The sequence below is a fragment of the Protopterus annectens genome, chromosome 7.part1 (assembly GCF_019279795.1).
Source record: "Protopterus annectens isolate FY-2018-M chromosome 7.part1, PAN1.0, whole genome shotgun sequence".
Taxonomy (NCBI): domain Eukaryota; kingdom Metazoa; phylum Chordata; order Ceratodontiformes; family Protopteridae; genus Protopterus; species Protopterus annectens.
Window position 1 is genome coordinate 302,631,347 of NC_056740.1, and position 23,748 is coordinate 302,655,094.

The following is a 23,748-nucleotide window of genomic DNA, read 5'->3' on the forward strand; positions in this document are numbered from 1 at the left end:
TCTGGAGGAAACTCTCAGTATCACTTGTTGTAAGGGCTCTAGGTTCTGTGGCAGCAGCCATTTATCTGGTTCCACTGGCCAGGTATTACATGAGAGTTCTGCAGTGGACCATGGCAGTTCAATGGTCTGCTATTTCTCATCCTCTGAGTCCCTATATGGCTCACTCCAATATGCAGAAGATATCTGTCGTGGTGGATGCACTCTCCAGACCTCCTAGTGGGCAGGTCTTTTTCTCCCCCAGTTCTGACGGCTACAGTTACCACGAATGCTTCCCTCTTAGGGTGGAGGAGCACTTCCAGGGGAAGACTGTCCAAGGGACGTGGTTCCTGTCAGAGACCAAACTGCACATAAATGTTCTGGAGATGAGAGCAGTCCTTCATTCGTTACGAGCATTTCAGGACTGCTTTCCTCTAGCGACATTAGCAGTTCACACAGACAACATGGCTGTTGTGTTGTACATAAACAAGCTGGAGGGCACACGTTCTTATCTGCTTTGTTATGAGGCCATGAGGGTTTGGGAGTGGGCGCTTTCTCCTTGCAACGCAAATTCCCGGAGCATCCATCGTGCTGGCGGACAAGCTGAGCAGGGTTATTCTGACCCCTCAGGAGTGGTCCCTGAATCCACTAATGGCAAAGCAGATCTTCCATCGGTGGGGCCATCCGAGCAGCGATATGTTTGCTTCTCCTCTCAACCACAAATGCAGCAAGTACTTCACCCTGATCCCCCCAGAGGGGGAGTCCCCCAGGGATGCTCTGACTAAGGCTTGGCCACCAGGTCTTCTTTATGCCTTTCCTCCATTAGCATTGACTCCGAGAGTTCTTCAGAAAGCAAGATGCCTTAGGATGCATTTAATCCTTATTGCGCCCCCTTCTGGCCTTGGCAAGTGTGGTTCCCTCTTTTGTAGTCTCATCTGAAGCACCCCCTTGGGTGCTCGATCAGGTGCCTGATCTGATCTCTCATTCGTCACTCCATCCACTTCCAGATCTGCAGACCATCCATCTGACAGCTTGGTTTATCCAGTTCCAGTGATTATTGCTAAGTCCAGGCTTGCATCAGCTGTGCAGGACATTATCCTTGCTTCTCAAAAATCTTCTACCAAGAGAGTTTACAGAAGTAAGTGGAAAAGATTTTCTGTTTGGGCTAAAGGTCAGAATCTAGATCCATTTTCAGCTCCTGTTTCTGACATTCTTCTTTTCTTGGCTTCCCTTTTTCAGGAGGGCACTAGCTTCTCTACGATCAAAGTCCAGTTGGCAGCGATTTCTAATTTTCATCTCAGTAACTAACCTACTCTTTCTTCTTGCCTCTGCAAAGCCTTCTTGAAAGGTGTCTTTTTGTTGTGTCCTCCAGTCAAGGACCCTTCATTTCTGTGGGATCTTGCTCTGGTGCTGCAGTCTCAAACTAGGCCCCCTTTTGAGCCTGCCACATCCTGTCACCTCAGATTTCTTTCTTTGAAGACTGCCTTTTTGGTGGCAATAACTTCAGAGAAAAGAGTATCAGAATTGCAGGCTGTGACCATTAAGTTTCCTTATTTGATATTCCATAAAGATAGAGTGGCCTTGAGACCCAATCCTTCTTTTATGCCAAAAGTGGCAACTGAAGCTAACCTCAGTCAGTCTATCCAACTTCCAGTGTTCTTTCCTAATTATGCTAATAAGGGGGAATACATTTTGCATACTGTAGATGTTCATCTACAGCTTTGTTTTTATTTGCACCGAACTAAGCTCTTTTGCAGCTATGACGTCGGGTGGAGTGCGACATCAGCCGAGGCCAGACCCAGACTTTGGAATCCGGCCGACCGAAGGGCTGCCTGACGACAGGACAACCCATTTGTAAGGACTGCAGATGCATGCCTATCGGACATCTACATTTATGGTAGGTACAAAACTGTACTTTATCCTTTGCCTGGACCAGTTAGGGCTCACTCTACCAGGTCAGTGGCTACACCAGCTGCCTTCTCAGCTCTTCAGTCCTTGAATGACATTTGTGCAGCGGCAACTTGGTCTTCTCATACCTTCATTTCGCATTACAAACTTGACCTAGTTTCTAGGGGAAGGGCTTCTTTTGGCTCCACTTTTCTTCAGCATGTCTTCTCGTAAGACCATCTGAGAATGCTGGGTAGCTGGGGACTCTGACTCATATGTGATGAATGGCAACTAGGATAACATCAGATTAGTAGTTATGTACTTGCCATAACTTGGTATCTGTGTTATCCATAGTCACCATTCGTCATGACCCCCATGACCCCCCCCCCCCGAGGGATTGGCATGACTTTGGTGGACCTTTTCTGGTGGCAGGTCTTCTTTGCCTTCTTTCTCCAGGGCAAACTCGACCTGATGGGTTAGAGGGCAGCAGATCATTATGGGAGGGGAAGAGCTTGAGCTACGCTGTTGTGTAAGTGTGCTGACTTGTATCTGATGTCAGATCCTAGACCCATACGTGATGAATGGTGACTAAGGATAACACAGATACCAAGTTATGGTAAGTACATAACTATTAATGTTAAGTTGTCAATCTCGCCTTCGTTCTTGCTGGTTGGGATCGGAGCCGATCCTCGGCTCCGACTCGGCCATCTTCAATAGCTCAAGAGCTGTTTACTGGCTCAAGGCTACCCCATATCCCATGATGCCTAGCGCTAGCTACCCAGATCTCATTTGCCGCTTCAGCTGCAAGGTTCCTGGATACTGGCTCAGGCTCGTATATCTTTATTAATCTGCCTTTTTTTGTCAGATTAGTGTTTTTGGTATAGTAGTTGTTGTTCTTTCATAGTCTATTATTGTATATCTAGTTTAAAGTGTTTAGTGTATTGTAGTTTTTTTCCTTAGAACTCGTTTAAGTTAGAGAGTTCTCCACCCCCCCCCCCCACACTCTTCTGTTGTAGTGTTAGGTAGCCGTTTAAGTTAGAGGCTTCCTAGTCTTTTAAAAAAAAAAATCCATCTAATTCTGTGTTATTTTTTGTGGTAGTGTTCCATTTTATTTATTGTTGTCTGGCTTGTTGGCCAAAGTAGTCTTTAGAGTGTGATTACTGTTTTTTTTTGGATATGTCTAAGGAATCCAAAGTGTCAGGATTCAAGAAGTGTGACTCTTGCTGTCAGAAAATGTCACTGACAGATGGGCACACTTCTTGCGTCTATTGTCTAGGCGCAGTACACCTGCAACTCTCTTGTTCTATATGCCATGCATTTAGCCCAAGAGTTCTGCAGGAGCGCAAGAAAAACTTATTTTGAGGGGTCTTCTCAAGCCTCAGGATTCACTGGCCAAGGCTCAGCCAGTGAAATCCCCTAAACAGGCCAAATCGTCGGCTCCCAGCTCGGAGCCGTCATCGGCCCTACTCTTGCCTTCTACTTCGGTTCCGGCTGGAACCGAGGAGTCTGCTTCCTTGTCGGCTCCAATAGTACCCTCGGAGCCGTCAAGGATCCAAAAAAGGCCGAGGTCCCCTTCACTAGAGTCCATTCATTTGGCTCCTCGGTCTCCCCTCTTGCAGAGTGACCATAGTCACAGATCTTCACACTCCTTTCGGTCCTCTAGGCTCTCGGACCATGACGTGGAGAGAGTGGTCAGTAGGTTGTTGAAGTCGCAGGCACTGGCCAAAATGTTGTCCAGCCCTTCTCATCAGGTGTTGGCTCCGTCCGTTTCTTTCGATGTTCCTCCTCTAACTCCATTGAGCTCGGAGCCGGAGTTTATTGGGGTTCGAGTCGTGGAACTGTCGGCTCCGATAACTATCTCTCCTTCGGATCTGTCGTCGGCTCTGATCCCCTCGATGGTGCCTTCCGTCGACGGATCTGGGCACTGAGACTCCCTCGTCGGCTCCGAGGGAGCGAGTGGCATCGGACCCTTGTCCGACCCCGCTGTCCCTCTCAGAGCATCGGCGCAGGTGAGCTCGGCTCCCACATCGGCCACGGAGCCATCTCCCTTGGTGCGGAGGAGGATTCCAGTCTCCTCGGAGCCGGAGCCTTCTCTGCATCATGGCAGGGATGCCTTTGATGTCATGAGGAGTGTGCTGGCCTCTGAGTCAGCTCCACCTTTGTCCCCATTGGCTCCATCCCCAGTAGTGCCTGCGTCAACTTCTGTCCCTCCTCCAGACCCCAAGTGTGGGGAACCGGTGCTCCAGGTCACCCCATTGGGTGTTTCCTCTTCTTCCGAGGCCTTCCCTGATCATTCAGAGGAGCCCCCTCGGAAGAAATACAAGAGGAAGCACATTGACTCCCCCGAGTCTGTGACTTCGGATATGGATTTCGATGAGTCAGAAGGGTCCGAGATCCCCCTCTGAAGATGTTTCCTTCTCGGACATCCTAGAAATGCTTAAGCAGAGGGGGAACTGGAATACCCTAGCCCCTACCAAGGACAAATCTGTATTTCTGGATGTGTTTGGTTCCCGACCTTCCACCTCCTGGGTTTCTCCGCCCTTCGATCCACTAATGTCTGTGGTGGCTCGAAAGGCTTGGTCAGCCACGGATACAGTGGAACCAACCCTGAGGAGACCAGGCAAGTTTATTACTGCACCCCCAACAAGCAGTTCCTGACTAAGGGTGTTCCCGTTGATGCCATGGTGGTAGCAGCAGCCACGGAAACGTCTTCCTCTGTCCATCCTCCTAACAAGGAGTCCAGGACCATGGACAGATATGGGAAGCGAATGTTTGCTTCAGCGACCTTTTCCATCAGGTCACTGAATTATGTATGCCATTTCACCAGGCTTCAGGGGGATCTCCTGAAAGAGCTCGGAGATACCCTGCAGGATCCATCAGCTGAAGGGGCTCAGGCTAAAGCAGCCTCTCAGCTGGCAACCCTTAACTCAGTAGTCAACTTCTCCATGAGGCTCATTTCCTATGCAGCTGATGGGGCGAGTAGAGCCGCAGGCACACGAGTGGCACTTCGGAGACATGCATGGATGCGGCTGTGTAATTTTGCGGAACCCTTCAGAGCATCATTCACCAGCACTCCCTTTGACGGTTCCTTTCTTTTTGGACCACAGGTGAAAGACACTCTTACTAGTTGTGAGCAGGAAGGCAAGACTCTCTCTGCCATGGGAGTCCATTTTTCCACTCCCTCTAGACCATACCCCAAGGGTCAGAAGAGTGGAAAGTTGCGGTTTCGGAAATCCCAGGGATCTTTGCCTGACACACGTAGTGATTTTTCCTCCAGGGGCAGAGGAGGAAATAACAATAATAACAGACAGCGCCCTCGTGGCAGAGGGGGTCCGCAGAACCAGGGCAGTAGAGAATTCTTCTCTGACAAGCCCTTCCAACATCCCTGAGGTGTTGCCCAACTGTCCATCTCTGGAAGCAGTCGGGGGAAGACTTTCATTGTACCCAAAAGCCTGGCTAAGCATAACGCAAGACAAATGGGTACATTCAGTAATATCCGGAGGTTACAGAATCCCATTCGTTCAACCCCCTTTAACGTCATGCAAGTCCCTCCCAGATGTTCCACCCAATCTGAGGGACCAAGCAGTTATAGAAGTTTCAAAACTGCTAGAAAAAAAGAGTCATCCAGGAAGTCCCGGCAGACCAACATGGATCCGGAACTTACTCAAGGTTATTTTTGGTACCAAAAAAGACAGGGGACTGGAGACCTATTTTGGATCTCAGCAGACTTAACAAGTCTGTTCAAGGAACAAAGTTTTGGATGGTCACACTACAGTCCATTGTACCCTTTCTGGGTCAGGACAATTGGATGTGCTCAATAGATCTCCAGGATGCGTACTATTACATCAAAATGGACAGACGGTCCAGGAAGTTCCTTCGCCTCCGGCTGGGAAACAGTCATTACCAGTTCAGAGCTCTGCCCTTTGGTCTCACCACAGCCCCCAGGGTGTTCACCAAATGTATGGCAGTGGTCACGGCTCACCTGAGGCATCAAGGATTCCAGGTGTTTCCATATCTAGACTACTGGCTCCTTACTGCTACTACCAGACATCAACTCCTTCAAGCCAGGGACTATACAATCTCAGTTTGCTCCCAGCTAGGCATTACCATAAATTTCGAAAAATCTGCCTTGTTGTCCTGTCAATCTATTACTTATATAGGAGCAGACTTAGATACAAGGAGCATGTCCGCAAAGCTACCTTTGGACAGGTTGTCCACAATTCGCCAGCAAGTTCAAGTCCTCTTGCAATGCAGAAGAGTACAAGTCAGGTACGTCCTTCAAACTCTAGGTTCTATGGCGGTGGCAATTCTTCTGATACCCCTGGCCCGCTTTCACATGAGAATCCTGCAGTGGCTTCTTTTCACGCAGTGATCCTTCCAACAGCTCCCCATGTCTCACATGATCATCATTACAGAAGCATGCAAAAGGCACCTTTCCTAATGGATGGTCTCCCCACTAGTGATTTAGGGCAGACCCTTCATTCAGCCCCCTCTGGTTGCTACAGTGACCACAGATGCCTCCCTGATATGGTGGGGGGGCATTATCAGGGAAGGACAGTCCAGGGCACTTGGCAGGCTCACGAGTACCATCTGCATATAAATGTCCTAGAAATGAGAGCCGTGCTTCTAGCGTTGCAAGCTCTTCAGGACTCTCTTCCATCTGGGACCATTGCAATTCAAACGGACAACATGTCAGTGGTGTGGTACATCAACAAGCAGGGTGGAACCAAGTCCTACCCCCTATGTCGAGAAACGCTCAGACTCTGGCAGTGGGCGATTTCCTCCCAATGATTTCTGATTGCGACGTACATGCCTGGGACGTCCAACATCATAGCGGATAGGGTCAGCACAGCTATTCTCATGCCTCATGAGTGGTCTCTGAATCAGGCAGTTGCGGATTTAATCTTCCACAAATGGGGACAACCTTGTTGCGACCTTTTTGCCACCCCCTTCAACAGCAAATGCAGCAACTACTTCTCCCGCTTCCTGGTCACTCTCCCAGAGACGCTCTAGTCCACGATTGGCCTCAGGGACTTCTTTATGCCTTCCCTCCGTTTCCCCTGATACTGAAACTCATTCAGAAAGCTATGTCGTTGGGTTGCAAAATGATCCTCATTGCCCCCTACTGGCCTCGACAGATATGGTTCCCATTCCTGCACCATTACCTTCTTGAGCAGCCTTGGATTCTGGATCCGATTCCAGACCTACTGATTCATCAATCAGGTGGGCTGCATCAATCCCTTCAAACGCTCCAGCTCACAGCTTGGTTGCTCCACTTCCAACTTTAGCCAGGCTTCCCAGTATTTCCCCGGCAGTACGCGACATTATTGTTTCCTCGCATAAGTCTGCCACTAGGAGGACTTACGCTAGTAAATGGAAACGTTTTTCTTGTTGGGCAGAGGCTAGAAACATAGATTCCTTCACAGCCCCTATCCACGAAATCTTGGAGTTCCTAACAGAACTCTTTCATTCGGGGTCCGCTTCTGCTACAATCAGGGTTCAATTAGCGGCCATTTCAAATTCTCATGTTGGATTGTCTAATGCAAACATTATGTCTCATAAGCTATGTAAAGCGTTTCTAAGAGGGGCTACTCTCCTTAGACCCCCAGTGAGAGATCCCCCTCCTCCTTGGGACCTTAATTTAGTACTAACCTCATTAATTATGCCCCCTTTTGAACCAGCAGCTTCCTGCTCCATTAAGTTTTTATCTTGGAAAACTCTCTTTCTGGTAGCTATTACTTCAGCCAGACATGTCTCTCAACTTCAGGCACTATGCGTCCGTCCTCCATACTTAGTTTTTCATAAGGACAGGGTCGCTTTCAGGACTAATCCCTCTTTCTTTCCGAAGGTCTGCTCAGAAAGTAATTTGAACCAGTCTATAGACCTACCTGTGTTTTTCCCTAACCACACCAACAAGGCAGAATACAAGTTACATCAATTGGATGTTCATAGACAGTTGCGTTTCTGCCTGCATAGAACGAAGGATATAAGGAAGTCTGAACAACTTTTCCATTCCTATGTTCGGGGCAAACAGGGTCTCCCAGTTTCCAAAGTGACCTTATCCAGGTGGTTGTCTCATATCATTACCTTTATCTATCAACTAAGGAACAAAGACTTGCCAATCAAACCGAAGGGTCATTCTACCAGGGCCTTAGCCACCTCTGTAGCCTTCCAGTCTAGGTTGCCCATGGACTCTATCTGTGCCGCTGCTACTTGGGCAAATCCTCATACCTTTATTTCTCATTACAAGTTGGATTTGGTCTCCAGAAGTAGAGCTAACTTTGGTTCCACTGTTCTGAAGAGTCTGTTCCAATGAGCCACCCAGGATTGTAGGTGCTAGGGACGCTGTCCCAACCAGCAAGAACGAAGGCAAGATTGACAACTTAACATAAAGAAGTTATGTACCTACCATAACGTTCCATGTTAGTTGTCTTCATCTCACCTTCTTTCTTGCGTCCCCCCCCCCCCTCCATCCCTCTAGCCTATGGGACTGAGAGGAGTTCAGTTTTTCACTGGCTGAGTGTTCTCTGGTTTGTTTCCTTTACTGACTTAGACAGTAGGACAGGTATGTTTAACCATTTGTTTGGAGGAGTTTCCTCCTATAGCTATGTCTGGGGTTAGCGATTTCAAACGAGATCTGGGTAGCTAGTGCTAGGCATCATAGGATAAGGGGTAGCCTCGAGCCAGTAAACGGCTCTCGAGCTATTGAAGGTGGCCGAGTTGGAGCTGAGGATCGGCTGTGATCCCAACCAGCAAGAAAGAAGGCGAGATGAAGACAACTTACATGGAACATTATGGTAGGTACATAACTTCTTTTTTCTATGGATGTCCTAGTTGGTCACATGATAGATATTGGTGCACCTAGTACTAATGCACAACTAAACCCACATTTTTGTAGCACTACACAGTTGAGGATACAGTAAATATTCTGTCCCAGTTAAAGTGAAAGACATTATGTAAATCCTTTGCAGTATTATGAATCACTGGTAGCATAACTTCTTCCACATAGTCCCATAACCTTTTTATTTTCTGTAAAGGAATCAGTGGAACGCATTTATTATTTAATCTTAGTCAAACAGCAGCATCCACATTTGGTGTGTAAACGTAATTTGTACTATTCAGTTTCATAGTTGAATAACAAGGTATAACAGGACTGGAGTCCTGTTTTCATACCTCATAATGACTGTGTCAATCTCAAAGCTGCTCCAGCAAGAAGTCTCAGGGCTCAGTTTTTAGACACATGATGACTTTCGTGAAGCATACTCTGTATCTCCAGCAGTTAGAATTCATTAGTCTCTAAGCAATTTCCATGCATGATATCTGTCCAGTAGCGAGACCTCACTACCCCTTTGCCAAAGGTGAACCCCATAGTTATGTTTGGAAAGGATGAAATTACCTGTATAGCTTACTACAAAGATTATTCCTTCTTTCAAACCATGCATTATTTATAAATGCACCAGTTACCACCTTTAATACTTCATTTTCTCAGTCCCACTCATCCACCTCTGCCCTCTGATATTTCTCAGTGTATCCCAGGAACCTTCTGAGTGTTGCTGGCAACTGAGAGATGGAAGCCTTACTGTGACACATCTTCTTAAATTAAGAACTGCCATCAGTTTTTACCTTCTCTTCAGCAGAAGAAGTAAGAGTGCTCATAGCTCTTCTTCCATTTGTAAAGTCTTCTCCAGTATCTTGTTGTTCAACAGCATAGGTGACTGGTTAGCACTAATCAGTATTGCATTTGTGCACTGTCACAGCTGACCAAATTAGTCTTCTTCTTGCACTCCATCTCAGTCTATGGACAAGTGTTCACCCATTTCTTCAAACACCGTCATACACACTGCTGCTAACTAGGGAGTCTAGAAGCTTCCCTTTTCAAAGGGGAAAGCAATGTCTTTGGTGTCCTGGCCAAGTTTCTATTTTGTACGAATACCATATTGCATCATCTGTGAAAAAGAGCCGATACCCTACCCTGTCAACAGAATGCCAGGAAGGATTGTCTTGTTGGAATGTTTGTTTTCCAGTAGGAATGATTTTTTCATTAAAAATGACTGCTTTATTTTAAGAAGATTTTCACTCATAAATTTGTCAGTGAAGAGTAGCCAATTCTTAACTTTGTAACATTCCCATCTTTATTTGAAGTTTCAAGAGAGAAAGCATAGAGAACAATTACAGCTGTAAATGATTTCAGTAGTATATCAGTATAGCAACAGTTATGTCAGGAATGAAAAGTTTTCTTTTGGATGACTGCTTCACAGGTGTACTGGATTATTAACTTTTGTAGTTCATAGTCTCAGTGAGAGGGTGAAATCCTTTAATAGGATCTGTTGTTCTTCCCAATCCTGTATTATTTTAATCTTTTTTTCTCTCACTAGGATGAAAAGAAGTGCTTCTTTTGTGATTCACGCAGGCCATATGACACTCTATACAATGTTAACAGTCACCGCATTGAGAATGTTGTCACCACCTTTGCTCCCCATCGCAAGAAGGCATGGTGGCAGTCGGAGAATGGTAAGTGTCTCCCACAGCTTTTCTTGAACTAAACTAGATAACTGTCTTACCTACTGACAATTTAATATTTAGGCTGGGATATTTCTCTCCCAGCTTCAGACAGTCTAGACTTCTTGATTAATGGTCACTGTCTTAATTCATAATAACCTTTTTAAAGCTACCTTTCTGTACTGATGCTATCCTTCCTGCTTGCTAGTTTAGTAAGAGATGGAAAGTTATGTTATAGCTGCATGAATTACAAGCCAAAATGGTTTAATTGTGATAGATACACTTTGCCCTTACTTTGCATTGTGGTTTGAGTGGGAATTTATGAACGATTTTGCTTTGAAATTTTTTTAGGAATGTCAGGTGGCCCAAGACAAGTAGCATCTATGCTTGATTATATTTAAAATATGCATCTTTTTAAGGGGGTCAGTAGTCAGTATTTGTGTAATGAAATAGCATGCTCAATTATGGACATCAGTACAGAGCATTTTCATAGATCTTTGATAGTGGAAATGCTAACTGATTACGTAAGTTTATAAGCGGTAATTAGACTGACACTTTGATTGGCATGCAATTCTGTACATGGCCTTGTCATATCCTCAGAACTGTGTAAGACTAAAATAACTGACTGCTGAAATCTTCTCAACTGTGTAAGTGTTGGAATTGCATCTTCTGAGATTCCTAGCTTGGCCCAGTTCAGAATTTAATGCTGCAGACATACTCATGAGTGTGCTCAGTTTTTAACAGAAAATTTCATGATTCCACAGTTTGTACTGGGAAGATGTGGCCAAACCCTGTGGTCACCTGTTTTTTTCTGTCACCCACACAGCTCATAACTTGATTTCTACTGTTCATTGTATGAATGTTCTCACTTTTGATGCCTAAAATATGTAAACATTCAAAGAGTAGATCACTGTCCAGGGCTTATTGCCTGTGAAAAGACCACTGTATGTAATGTTGTCAGAAGTTTTAGTGCTTCATCCAGGACCACCTGCAGGAAACAGAGAAGCTCAAGGCCTGCATTACAACAAGGAAAACAGTTATAGGCAGGAGGGTCTTTTATGCAATGTTAAGTGGGTGCCAAATTGGTGGTAGAAGGTAAGGGATCCAGAGACCATATATTGGTGAGAGTCACCTCCATCAAAGTTTAGTTTTGAGGCTTCCTCATGTACCTTGTGAGTTGCAAGCTCTCTCTCAGTCAAGAAGGGGCCAGTAGTACAGTCCTCACTTGGTGATACTGAGAGGAATGTAGCCAGTACACCAAAGCATCCATCGTGGAGAATGCTTTCTGAATTTGCAGTACCAACTGTCTCATAGTTTAGCAACTAGGGCTTAAACGTGACTGGACAGCTGACATGGTGTGATCCCTTTATTCCTATAGAGAAAGCTTAACACGTGAATTTTAGATTGGGGTGCATGCTTCCCTGGTCTCCTCCCTCTAACCACTCAGATCAAGCACGGCTTACCAGGTAGAATGGAAGAGAGCCCTGTGAGCCTCCCATTCCAGCTGGTATATGAGAGCAGCCCAGACAGTGCATGTGTGTGTGCTGTTCAGTATCTGGGAGTAATTGTCTTTCAAGGTATACAAGTGCATGTTTATGGAGTACAAGTTAATGTCAGCACCAGACAGTATGTATGCCTCTTGTGAAAATGTACCATGTCTCACACATGCTGGGATCATTGGCCAGCACTCAAGCCTCACCTACACTGTCCTTGTTACAGTGCATATTGGTAATGCCAACTCCCGCCCCTCACCTCAGTGGAGCTAGGAGTGGGAAGTTTTCTCCCTCACTCTCAGCTTCCATCCTGGGGAGGGATTAGAAGGATCAGTATGCCTTTAATCTATTAGGTGGACAAGATTAATGAGACTTAGACCTTCCCTTACTTGCAGATAACACCCCCCTTGTGGAGGATCTCAGGCTTTTGAATTCCAGTGACCTCGAGACTGTTGCTGCACTCCCTTTTCTCCAGAAAAATTTACATTTTCTGTCTTCCTAACATAAAGGAAAGAAGGTCTGATAAGGACCAGTATGACCGAGGTTTGAATAGCATCCCAGGCAGTAAACAAGTCAGTTGGGATGGAGAGGAATGATGCCTCTTCCTCTTGGAGGATAATATAGTGTGTGTGTCAGCATAATGTAGAATATTTACTCCCTAGTGAAGTTCAGAGATGGAGAAAGTGCATTTGTTTATGAAGGAGGACTGGGCATTGACAATTATACTACTCTGAAAGGCAAATGATTTCTTTCTTGAGTATCCCCATTGCATGCCAGCCTCTTTATGGATGCACCGGGATTGCTAAGGCTTAAGCAAAAATGGTTGATGACTTGAGTGGAGAGGTATTCTTGCCTGGTGCAGGGAGTGAAGGAGCACTAAACTTCTTCCCTTTATTGGAAAGAAATAGGCAGTTGTCACCTTTGGGACTTTCAGCTGACAAGGATAGAGGAAAAAAGGGATGTAGTGGAAACCAGAAAAATGAAATGCTTAAATTGGTATCTAAGAAAGGATGAACCTCCTTGGGCCACCTTTCCCTTGGAATGTAACCTTAAGGGTGACATTTTTTGGAACTTGAGAAAACCCAAATTCACCCATTTCTGCTCTCAAGAAGGCTGACTCTGTAAATCACCAACAGAGTGAAGTGACATCTTGACCAAGCATCCCAAGGCAGCTTCTTACATGATCTCTTCAGTCCAGCACAAGACTCGAGATCATGACACCTTTTCACTTTACTGCCTGATTAGATGTCAAGGGTTTTGGACAAAGGTGAGCAAGAGTTTATACTCCTCTGCCCCTTTGGCACTATAGACGCTTAGTTGTCTGTCATACCTTTTCTGCTTGTAGTCCTCCTCTGTTGACATAGTCCTGTGGAAGGTAAGAGATTTTGCTGAATATAGGATTAAGGAAGCTCTGGAGGGGAAAAAAAAACGATGTCACGATTTCTGCAATGTGCTTCTGCATAACTGTGTGCAGCTTTGACTATGCTGATCCTATTGCTAAGTGACAAGCTCAAGAATTTGTCTTCTCTGGGTGGTATAGCTCAGGTTGTTCTCTGTACAGGATGAGGTGAGGAAGACCATTATGGTAGCTTCTTTTTAGAGGGATGCCCTTTTTGGGAAGGTCACCAGAACCTAGCTGAATATGTCTAAAAAAAAGAAATAAGGTTAACCACAATTGATAGTCTCTATAGTATCCCCAGCCTTCCTTGTTCTCCTGTAAGCTTATAATAGTTTTTCAAGATGAAGAAGACTCCTGTAGGATGAAGAGGACCTCCAAGTGACAGGTGCTTCTGCTTCCCCCAAGTCCACCCAAAATGTCTTCTAGAAGAGCAGGTCCACCAGCAGAGAAAATTGCAGTCCTAACTATCTCTCAGGACTGCCTGTTTAGTCCAGTTATTTAAGTTCATCCAGCTTGAGGATGAATTGTTATAGACTATAAGGTTTTAGATATAATGGTGGATAGCCATGTCCTTTAGCTCTTAGGCTCTCATCAGAAAGAGCTCTGCTCAAGGACTAGGCAGTCACCACAGAACTCCTGGATCAGGTCCAGGCACTACACCATAAATGAGGCTGCAAATCCCATTCATTTTTTCAGAAAAAGGCAAGAGGTTCTACTTGCACCTTATATTCCATTCTGAATTTTATCAACTTCACTGAGTGCATTGGGTACCTCAGATTCTGGTCACCTTCTGGGGAGGGGGGGGGGGGCGTCTTTCTCTGTTGCAGCAATAAGTCTGGATGACATCTTTGGATATGATGGACTTGTTTTGGTACATCATTAGGTCCTCAGTGGAGGTTCTTTCACTTCATTCTGATTGGGCTTTGCTGTCAGTCCAGGATTTGCCATGTGGTCTTTTCTCTTTCTAGCATTGAGGTGCTAATGGTGGGAGCAGAGACTTTGCAGAGAAAGGAAATTCTTGATGTTAAGTTGTCAATCTCGCCTTCATTCTTGCTGGATGGGTTCGGAGCCGATCCTCGGCTCCGACTGCTTTAGCTCGAGAACTCCTTTTACCAGCTTGAGGCAACCCTATATCCCATGATGCAAGGCGGAACTACCCCAGATCTCGTTTGCCGCTTAGCGAAAGAGGTCTCCTTTGCCAGCTGAGGTAAGTTTTTTTCTTGTGAAATAAGAAAAAGTGTAGTTAGGGGTTTATTTTTCCCTTTTAGTGTCAGTTTAGTCTGTACTTAGTTACAGCCCACCCTATTCCCTTGTTTTTAAACCTTTTATAATCTTTATCTAAAGTTTTTTTAGTCAGGCCTAGATGTTCTTCGTTCCACATTGCTGCAGTCCTAACTATTGGGTAGTCCGCTGTCCAGTCGGCCCGAATACCAAAGTATATGGCTGACGTCGGTCAAGGCGCATTAGACTGACGTCAGTACGTCAGGGTACTAATGCGCATGACCGACGCCATTTCTTCAGTCTTTTTTGCCACATGGTCCGATGCAGAAGCAGTTCTTGCGAGTGCAGGTTGGCGTTCTGAAATATTTCCGAAGTCGGAGTTTCAGACCGAATCAAAGTTGGCTAAGTACCCCGTTGGGGAGCATTTTGGTTTTTTCTTGCCTCAGTATTTAACCGGATGTCAGAAAAAGTGAATAACTGTATTTCTTGTGGGAAACAGATACCTCATAGGGATTACCATACTCTGTGTATACCTTGTTTAGGGCCTGAGCACGACGTTGTTGGTTGCCGCTCTTGTGCTAGATTTAATAAACGCACTATTAAGAGAAGGTTTAGACTGTGCCAGGTTAGTGTTTGGGAAGCGTTGTAATTACAAAATGCCGTCGGATGCTCCGACGCCCGCTTCGTCTAAGAAGCGCAAAGACAAAACAGCGAAGCCTAGGGTGGATGAACCGGCAGTCCCGGACGTCGGTTCTTTAGAAGGCTCTGTGGAGCCAGAGGTTTTGCCAGGAGTTTCTTTGGAGTCTCAGGCAGAGACTTTATTGTTACAGGATGTGCCCTCTCAGGAGGTAGGCCAGGCTGAGGGGGCTACTCAGGTAACTGTTCTTCCCTCTGTTCCCAAGACAGTTAGAGCTTCTCCTACTGTTGCCAAAGCTTCTTTCAGAGGTAGGCCAAGTTCAGCTACAGTGGGGGTTTCTCCTAGCACTTCAGGTACTGTGCCTAAGAAACATATGCTTAAAATGGCAGAAGATTTAATTACTATGATTAGAGGCTCTATGCCCCCTCCTGATAAGAGGCCTAGGGTGGAACCTGAGTTTGAGAGTTTGGAACAGTATTCAGAGGCTTCGGAGTCTTCTGCGGAAGACTAACAGGACTTTCCTCCTTATTCTGATTCTGATGTGGATGATTCCACACCTACAGCTTCTCCTCCTGAGGATTTCTCATTTTCAGAGACTCTGCATTCCATGAGGGAACACTTTAAATGGGAAGGCCAAGATTACTCTGATTCCAGGAAAAGGCTTAGGAATTCTTATTTTACCACAACATAGGCCCTTAGCTATACCTCCTGTGTTGAATGTGGTGGAAGATGTTTTTGCAGAGGCTTCCCTGAACCCTGACTCTTTGCCTCCTGCTCCTGTTAAACCTGATAGGTACTATAGGGTGCCCGAAGCTCATAAGTATTTGTTTAAGAGTCCTAGGGCGGACCCAGAAACTGTTTCTCAGGGGCCTAAAGGTGTTAAGGCCTCTGTGGTTAAAAATCCTGTTCCCACTGATAAAGAGGCAAGGGCTTTGGATAGGTGGGGAAAGAAAGTGTATACTTCTTCCACTCTAGCCATGAGCGTTGAATTGTCAATTTCACATGCTAAAATATCAAAATTATCTCCTTTCACAATTGAAATCTAAGGTGGATGCTTTGGCGGAAGGTATAGAGTGTAAAGAGTTGCTGGATTTACTTCATGTGTCTGAACAAGTGGGTAAGCATTCTTTGCAATGTGGTTTTGATGCTGTGCAGGCCTCCTCGAGGGTGGCTGCCACTAGTTCTGTTCTTCGCAGGCATGCCTGGTTGAGGGATCAGAATTTAGCTGAGCATGTTAAGTCAAGGATTTTGGATGCTCCTTTACAGTCTGATGTGTTGTTTGGTTCGCCTGTGGAAGCAGTTCTGAAGAAAATGGAGGACAAAGCTAAGTCTATGCAAACTGTTAAAGATTTCTTGCAGGTGCAGCCACCGAAGTTTAGTAGAAATTGGCCTACTAAGGGATGGACATATCCTGCTTATGATTCCCAGTCTAGGGGTAGGTCTAGACGTGGTAGGGGCAGAGCTCAAGGTTCTTTTAGGCCTAGAACAGGGAGTTCACCTGCTCAGACTTCTGGTGAGGGCAGGGGTCAGTCCTTTCGTAAACAGACCCAATGACCTGCCTTTTCAGCTGCCAGTAGATTCTCGTCTGGCAGCTCCTTTGGGAGGAAGACTGTCTCTTTTCAAAGAAAATTGGGATTTAATTACTCAAGACAGATGGGTGTTGGATATCATTCACCACGGTTACAGGTTTTATTTCCATACATTGCCTCCTTTCAAAGGCATGCCAGACGTTCCTCCTCCACAAAGGAAAGAGGCACACAAGCAAATTTCTCAGTTACTCCAAATAGGGGCCATTCAGCCAGTCCCTGTATCACAAAGGGGCCTAGGATTTTATTCTCGCCTGTTCCTAGTACCAAAGAAGGGGAACACGTGGAGACCAATTTTGGATTTATCTATCCTCAACACTTATCTGGACATTCCCAAGTTCAAGATGTTGACGTTACAACAGCTTTTACCTCTGCTGGGCAAAGATCACTGGATGGTAACTTTAGATCTCAAGGAAGCTTACCTTCATGTGCCTATAAGACTAAGTTGCAGGAAGTATCTGCGTTTCGAGCTGGAAATTCTCCTTATCAGTTCTCTGCATTGCCCTTTGGCTTATCTACTGCGCCACGAGTATTCACAAAGGTTCTGGCTCCAGTGATAGCTTACTTCAGGCTACAAGGAATTCAAATCTATCCTTACTTGGACGACTGCCTGATTCTGGCTCAAGAAAAGGAAGACCTTCTACAGCATCTGGAATATGTTATAGCACTGCTAAGATGCCTAGGGTATTCTGTGAGCGAAATAAAGTCCAGTCTAGTACCCTCTCAAGACATGTGCTTTCTGGGTGTGAGACTGAATACAGCAGCCCAGATGGCCTTTTTAACCCCGGACAAACAAAAGAGTCTATCACTTTACTTCCATCAACTATCTCATCAGTCCGTGCTGACTGCAAGGACAGTCCTTCAAGCATTAGGGTTCATGGCATCTTGTATTCTGGTGCTTCCCAATGCCAAACTGCATATGAGGAAGCTACAATGGTATCTCAAAATGTATGGACACAGCACTGCCAGGATTTGGACACTGTCATTCAAATAATACCTTGCCTTCAAAAAAGAATTTTTGTGGTGGGCTCAGGAATGTCACCTAAACAAGGGACTCTCTGTGACCCGGCCAGAGGCGAGTCAGATTTTAACGACAGATGCCTCGGACATTGCTTGGGGAGCTCATCTACATGGAAAGTGGATACAAGACAAGTGGCCTGCCAGACTACAGCATCTACATATCAACATGAAGGAGATGTTAGCAGTCCAGTTTGCATTAATGGCTTTCAAGGAGTTACTTCTTCCAGGGCAGGTGTTGATTCTAACAGACAACACAACTGTCATGTGGTACATCAACAAACAAGGGGGAACACATTCTTACCCATTGTGCAGGCAAGCAATGATTTTATGGGAGACTGCGCTCAGCTTGCAACTAACTCTTCAGGCAAGGTTTCTGCGGAGCACAGAACTCCTTAGCAGATGTGTTAAGCAGACAAATCATGGATCCCCACGAGTGGAAACTGGATCTTCATGTATTTCAAAAGTTGACAGTGTCCTGGGAACTCCAGACATAGATCTGTTCGCTTCTCCACTGAACTACCAGCTGCCAAAGTTTTGCACAAAGAGGTTTCATCACACAGCTTGGAAAGTGGATGCTCTTTCTTTCAGTTGGACAAATCTTCATGTGTATGCGTTTCCACCTCTGCCTCTTCTTCCAAAGGTGCTTCTAAAGGTCAGACAAGACAAGCCAAGGATGATTTTAATAGCTCCAGATTGGCCTCGGCAGTATTGGTACCCATTACTGAGGAGTCTGGTAAAGAAGCCTCCATGGCCTTTACCCTTGATTCCACATCTGTTGTCTCAGAAGGACGGTCGTCTGCTCAATGTCAAGCTTCACTCTCTTCATCTAACAGCCTGGCATATTCTGTTTTGAAAGACAGTAGGTCTCAACTTCCTCCACAAGTTTTAAAGGTGATTATGGAAGCCAGAAGACCTAGTACAAGGAAAGTGTACGCAGACAAATGGAAGAGATTTTTATTTTGGTCTGCAGCAAAGAATTTGGAGATTTCAGAGCCTAATATAAGTGTGGCTCTTCAATATCTTACTGAGTTATTGGACAAAGGTTTGTCTTTCTCTTCCATTAAGATTCATGCTGCAGCAATTTCAGCTCACTATGATTGTGACCCACCATTGTTTTCACATCCTTTGTTCAAGCAATTTCTTAGAGGGGCAAAGAATATAAGACCCCCACGTAGAGCTCCTACTCCTGCTTGGGATCTCAATTTTGTGTTGGAGAAACTTACTCTACAACCTTTTGAGCCTGCAGCTACTGCTGAACTGAAATACTTGTCATGGAAGACTGCTTTTTTGTTGGCTATTACTTCTGCAAGAAGGGTTTCTGAGTTACAGGCCCTTATGGCGGTTGAGCCTTTTTTGATTTTTCATAAGGATAGGGTATCATTACGTACTAATCCTTCTTTTATGCCTAAGGTGGTTTCTAGTGTGGCTTTAAACCAAACTATTCATTTGCCTACTTTTTATGCAGATCCCCAAAATAAAGGGGAACAGATTTTGCACACTTTAGATGTGCACAGGCAATTGCGTTATTATTTGAGCAGGACTAAGGATTTTAGGCAGTCTCAGCAGTTGTTTGTTTCTTTTGCTTTGAGTTCAGGGCAAGCCTGTGTCAAAACAAACTATTTCTAGGTGGATTGGGTTTTGCATTGCATTTTGTTATTCCCATCATGGCAAGGAGATTCCAGCTGGGATTAGGCCTCATTCCACTAGGGCTACTGCCACTTCTACAGCATTTCTAAGGGGTGGCAACTAAGGATATTTTGGAGGCAGCTACTTGGAGTTCAGTGCATACTTTCTCTAAGCATTATCACCTTCCTCTCTACTCTAAGTCTAGGGCTGGTTTTGCCACAGCTATTTTGCAAGGCATGTTGTCAGCTCCTGCTTCTTTATGATTTGCCAGCCTCCCTTACCTCTGCTTTGGGATTCTACCCAATAGTTAGGACTGCAGCAATGTGGAACGAAGAACATAGTACAGTTTTGTACCTACCATAAATGTAGATGTTCGAGGATCCACATTGCTGCAGTCCAATTTACCCTCCCGCCTTCCCCTCTGTGTTTAGGGGTGGTGGTGTGACTTGCTGTATATTATTGTACATCTGTATATATATGTATATATATATATATATTGTATATAAGTTTGGTGCAGGGCTTTTTGGTGTTTTGGTTTGGGCCTTGTCTTTTTAGGGTCTTCTGACATCTGGGGCAAGAAAAGACTGAAGAAATGGCGTCGGTCATGCGCATTAGTACCCTGACGTACTGACGTCAGTCTAATGCGCCTTGACCGACGTCAGCCATATACTTTGGTATTCGGGCCGACTGGACAGCGGACTACCCAATAGTTAGGACTGCAGCAATGTGGATCCTCGAACATCTACATTTATGGTAGGTACAAAACTGTACTTTCCCCATTGGTTATTCCCTTCCTGTGTGTTTGTGTAAGGGATTAATTTGTGTGTTTGTTGGGATTGTTTGTGTTTCCATCCTCCTAGGATGTCAAAAGAAGGCAAGGTCTCAGGCTTCAAGAAGTGTGACCAGTGCTGTCAGAAAATGTCTCTGACAGACGGTCACACTTCTTGTGTTTATTGCCTGGGGCCTTTGCACCTGCAGGACTCCTGTGCTTTATGTCATGCTTTTAGCCAGAGAGTCCTGCAGGAAAGGAGGAATAAACTCATCCTCCGGGGCTTACTTAAGCCTGAAGGTTCTCCTCCTAAATTAGGGTCAGGAAAACCTCCTAAACCACCGAAGGCTCAGGCTACAGTGTCCAAGCCTCCTTCGGTGGCTCCGGCTCCGTCGGAGCCGACATCGGCTCCGGCTGGAGCCGATACATCTTCTTTGCAAGTAGTGGGTTCGGCGCCGACCGGCTCCGACACCCTGACTACTGTGGCCAGCCGGAGCCGACACTTTTTCCAGCATCGGAGCCGAGATATCCTCGGCTCCATCTGGGGTTCAAGGGACTTCGGCTCCGATGGCTTCGACCCGTAAGAGATCCCGGTCCCCTTCTATACTGAGTATCCACTCGGCTCCGGGGTCTCCTCTTTTGTCGGAGCGGAGCCATCGGAGCCGATCTTCGAGATCTTCCAGGCTGTCTAACCAGGATTTAGAGAGGGTGGTAAGCAGGCTGTTGAAGTCTCAGGCACTGGCCCAAATGCTCCATAGCCCGTCTCAACAGACTTCGGCTATAGCCCCAATCCTTGAACTTCCTCCTCCGACTCCACACCGCAGTTCGGAGCGGAGCTTCTCGGGACAGCGACTGTTTCGATGCGGAGCCGATACATCCTTCGGCTCCGTGTCCTCGGCTCCGATCTCCTCCTTGAGACCTTCCTTGGAGGGATCCGGTCGTCGGGTTTCCACTGTCGGCTCCGAGGGCTAGTGGCATCGGACCCTTGTCCGACCCGCTCTCCCTCTCGGGCTTGGCTTTGTAAGCTCGGCGCCGACATCGGCCTCGGAGCCTTCTCTCTCTTTGGAGCCGGCCATTCCTGTTTCTTCGGAGTGGGTGTGTTCCGGCCTCCCGGGGAGAGGAGCCTTTGAGGTGATGAGGAGTGTCCTGGCCTCTGAGCCTGGTCAACGGTCCATCCCTCTAGCTCCTCCCTCTTCAGTGCCTGCAGATGCCTCTTGCCAGCCTCTTGCTCACAGGCCCAGGGATCCATCGCCCCAGGTTTCCCCACTGGGAATTTCCTCCTCTTCTGAGGTTTCTCCTGATCCTGCAGGGGAACCCCCTCGGAAGAGGACGTGTAAGAGGAAACACACAGACTCCCTGAGTCTATTACATCTGATACCGACTTAGATGAGTCGGAGGGTTCCCCACGGTCCCCCTCTGAGGATGTCTCTTTTTCAGACATCCTTGAGCTCCTCAAACAGAGGGGGAATTGGCCCTCCATTGACCCCTCCGAGGATGAGTCGGTATACCTGGAGGCTTTGGATCCCGACCCTCCACCTCCTGGGTGTCTCCGCCTTCGACCCACTTATGCAGGTAGTGGCTCGTAGGCGTGGCTCCAGATTCTGTGGAACCTGTCCCCAGAAGGCCATCCAAATTCATTACGCCCCTTCGGACAAACAGTTCCTTTCAAGGGTGTTCCGTGGATGCTATGGTGGTGGCGGCTGCCACTAAGAAGGAACTGGCGGATCCTTCAGTACCTGTCCATCCTCCTAATAAGGACTCTAGGACCATGGACAGGTATGGAAAGCGGATGTTTTCTTCAGCGACCTTTGCTATGCGTTCGCTGAATTATCTTTGTCACTTCACCAGGCTTCAACGAGATGTTCTCAAGGAACTGGGAGAAGTAGTCCAGGATCCTTCTGCTGCTGGGGATCAGGAAAAGATTGCCTCACAGCTTGCTATCCTGAATTCCATATCTAACTCCTCCATGCGGCTCATATCCTATGCGGCCGACGGAGCGAGCAGAGCCGCAGGCACAGGAGTTGCTCTTAGATGCCAAGCCTGGATGCGGCTTTGTAATTTTGTGGACCCCTTTAAGGCGTCCTTCACTAATACCCCCTTTGATGGTTCGGCTTTGTTCGGACCTCAGGTGAAGGATACCTTGACCAGGTGTGAGCAGGACGGTAAAACTCTTTCTGCCGTTGGAGTCCAGTTTTCCACTCCTTCTAGACCATACCCCAAGGGTCAGAAGGGGGGGAAGATGTGGTTCCGTAAAGCCCAAGGAGCTACACCGGACACACGTGGTCAGGTTACCCCCCAGAGGCAGAGGGGGTAACAATAATAGACGCCGCCCTAGAGGCAGGGGGGGGCCTCAGAACCAGGGCAACAGGGAGTCTCTTCCTGAGAAGCCCTTTCAGCATCCCTGAGGTGTTGCCCGACTGTCCACTCTTGGAGGCAGTCGGGGGAAGGATTTCGCTGTACCCAGTAGCCTGGCAATCCCTATTTCAAGAGATGTGGGTACAGTCGATTATATCCGAGGGTTACAAAATCCCCTTCGAAAGGTTTCCCGTACCTCTACAATCCCTTCCAGACATCTCACCCGGTCAAAGGGATTTGGCAGAACAGGAGGTTTCAAAGCTCCTAGAAAAAAGAGCCGTCCAGGCTGTGCCAGCAGACCAGGTAGGATCCGGCATCTACTCCAGATTCTTTTTGGTCCCCAAAAGGACGGGAGATTGGAGACCAATATTAGACCTGAGCAATCTGAACAGATTTGTCAAGAAGGCAAGATTCCGGATGGTCACGCTTCAGTCCATTCTGCCCTTTCTGGGCAAGGACAACTGGATGTGCTCTATAGACCTTCAGGATGCGTACTATCACATAAAGATTCACAGACGCTCCAGAAGGTTTCTCCGCTTTCGGCTAGGGACCAGTCATTACCAATTCAGAGCCCTGCCCTTTGGCCTCACTTCAGCCCCCAGAGTGTTTACCAAATGCATGGCAGTGGTCACAGCTCATCTGAGACGTCGAGGATTCCAGGTGTTTCCCTATTTGGACGACTGGCTCCTCTCCGCCACCACCAAGTGTCAACTCCTTCAGTCCAGAGACTACACTCTACAGCTTTGCAGGAGTTTGGGAATTTCAGTAAACTTCGAAAAATTTTCTCTGCTGCCTTGCCAATCTATCACCTTTATAGGCGCAGAATTAAACACCATCAAAATGTTAGCCAGACTAACAGATCAAAGAATTCTGGGCATCCAAAAATTTGTTCGGCTTCTTTTGCAAAGCAACAAGATCAAAGCCAGATTTATACTGAAGGTTCTAGGTCTTATGGCTGCGGCCATTGTTCTTCTACCACTGGCTCGCTTCCACATGCGTCTTCTGCAGTGGATGCTATTCACGCAGTGGTCGTACCACAGTCTCCCGATGAGGCACGAAATCTTGGTAACACAGTCGTGCCGAGCTCATCTGAACTGGTGGATATCTTCCCCTCTTCTTCATCAGGGCCGACCCTTTATTCCCCCTCCTCCAGTTGCCACGGTCACTACGGATGCCTCTCTGATCGGGTGGGGGGGGCATTATCAGGGCAGGATGGTCCACGGGACGTGGCAACCCATAGAATACCATCTGCACATAAATGTCCTGGAGATGAGAGCAGT

At 46.6% G+C, this 23,748-nt stretch overlaps 1 protein-coding gene across 1 annotated transcript in view; it reads left to right on the forward strand.

Moving 5' to 3' along the window:
• The window catches only part of LAMB2 (laminin subunit beta 2), a 3,750,789-nt gene that overhangs the window by 838,115 nt on the left and 2,888,926 nt on the right, over positions 1 to 23,748 (forward strand). Inside the window, exon 3 of the mRNA XM_044078730.1 lies at positions 10,239 to 10,374. Within this exon, the coding sequence (XP_043934665.1) occupies positions 10,239 to 10,374 (136 nt within the window). The remainder of the gene's footprint in view (positions 1 to 10,238; positions 10,375 to 23,748) is intronic.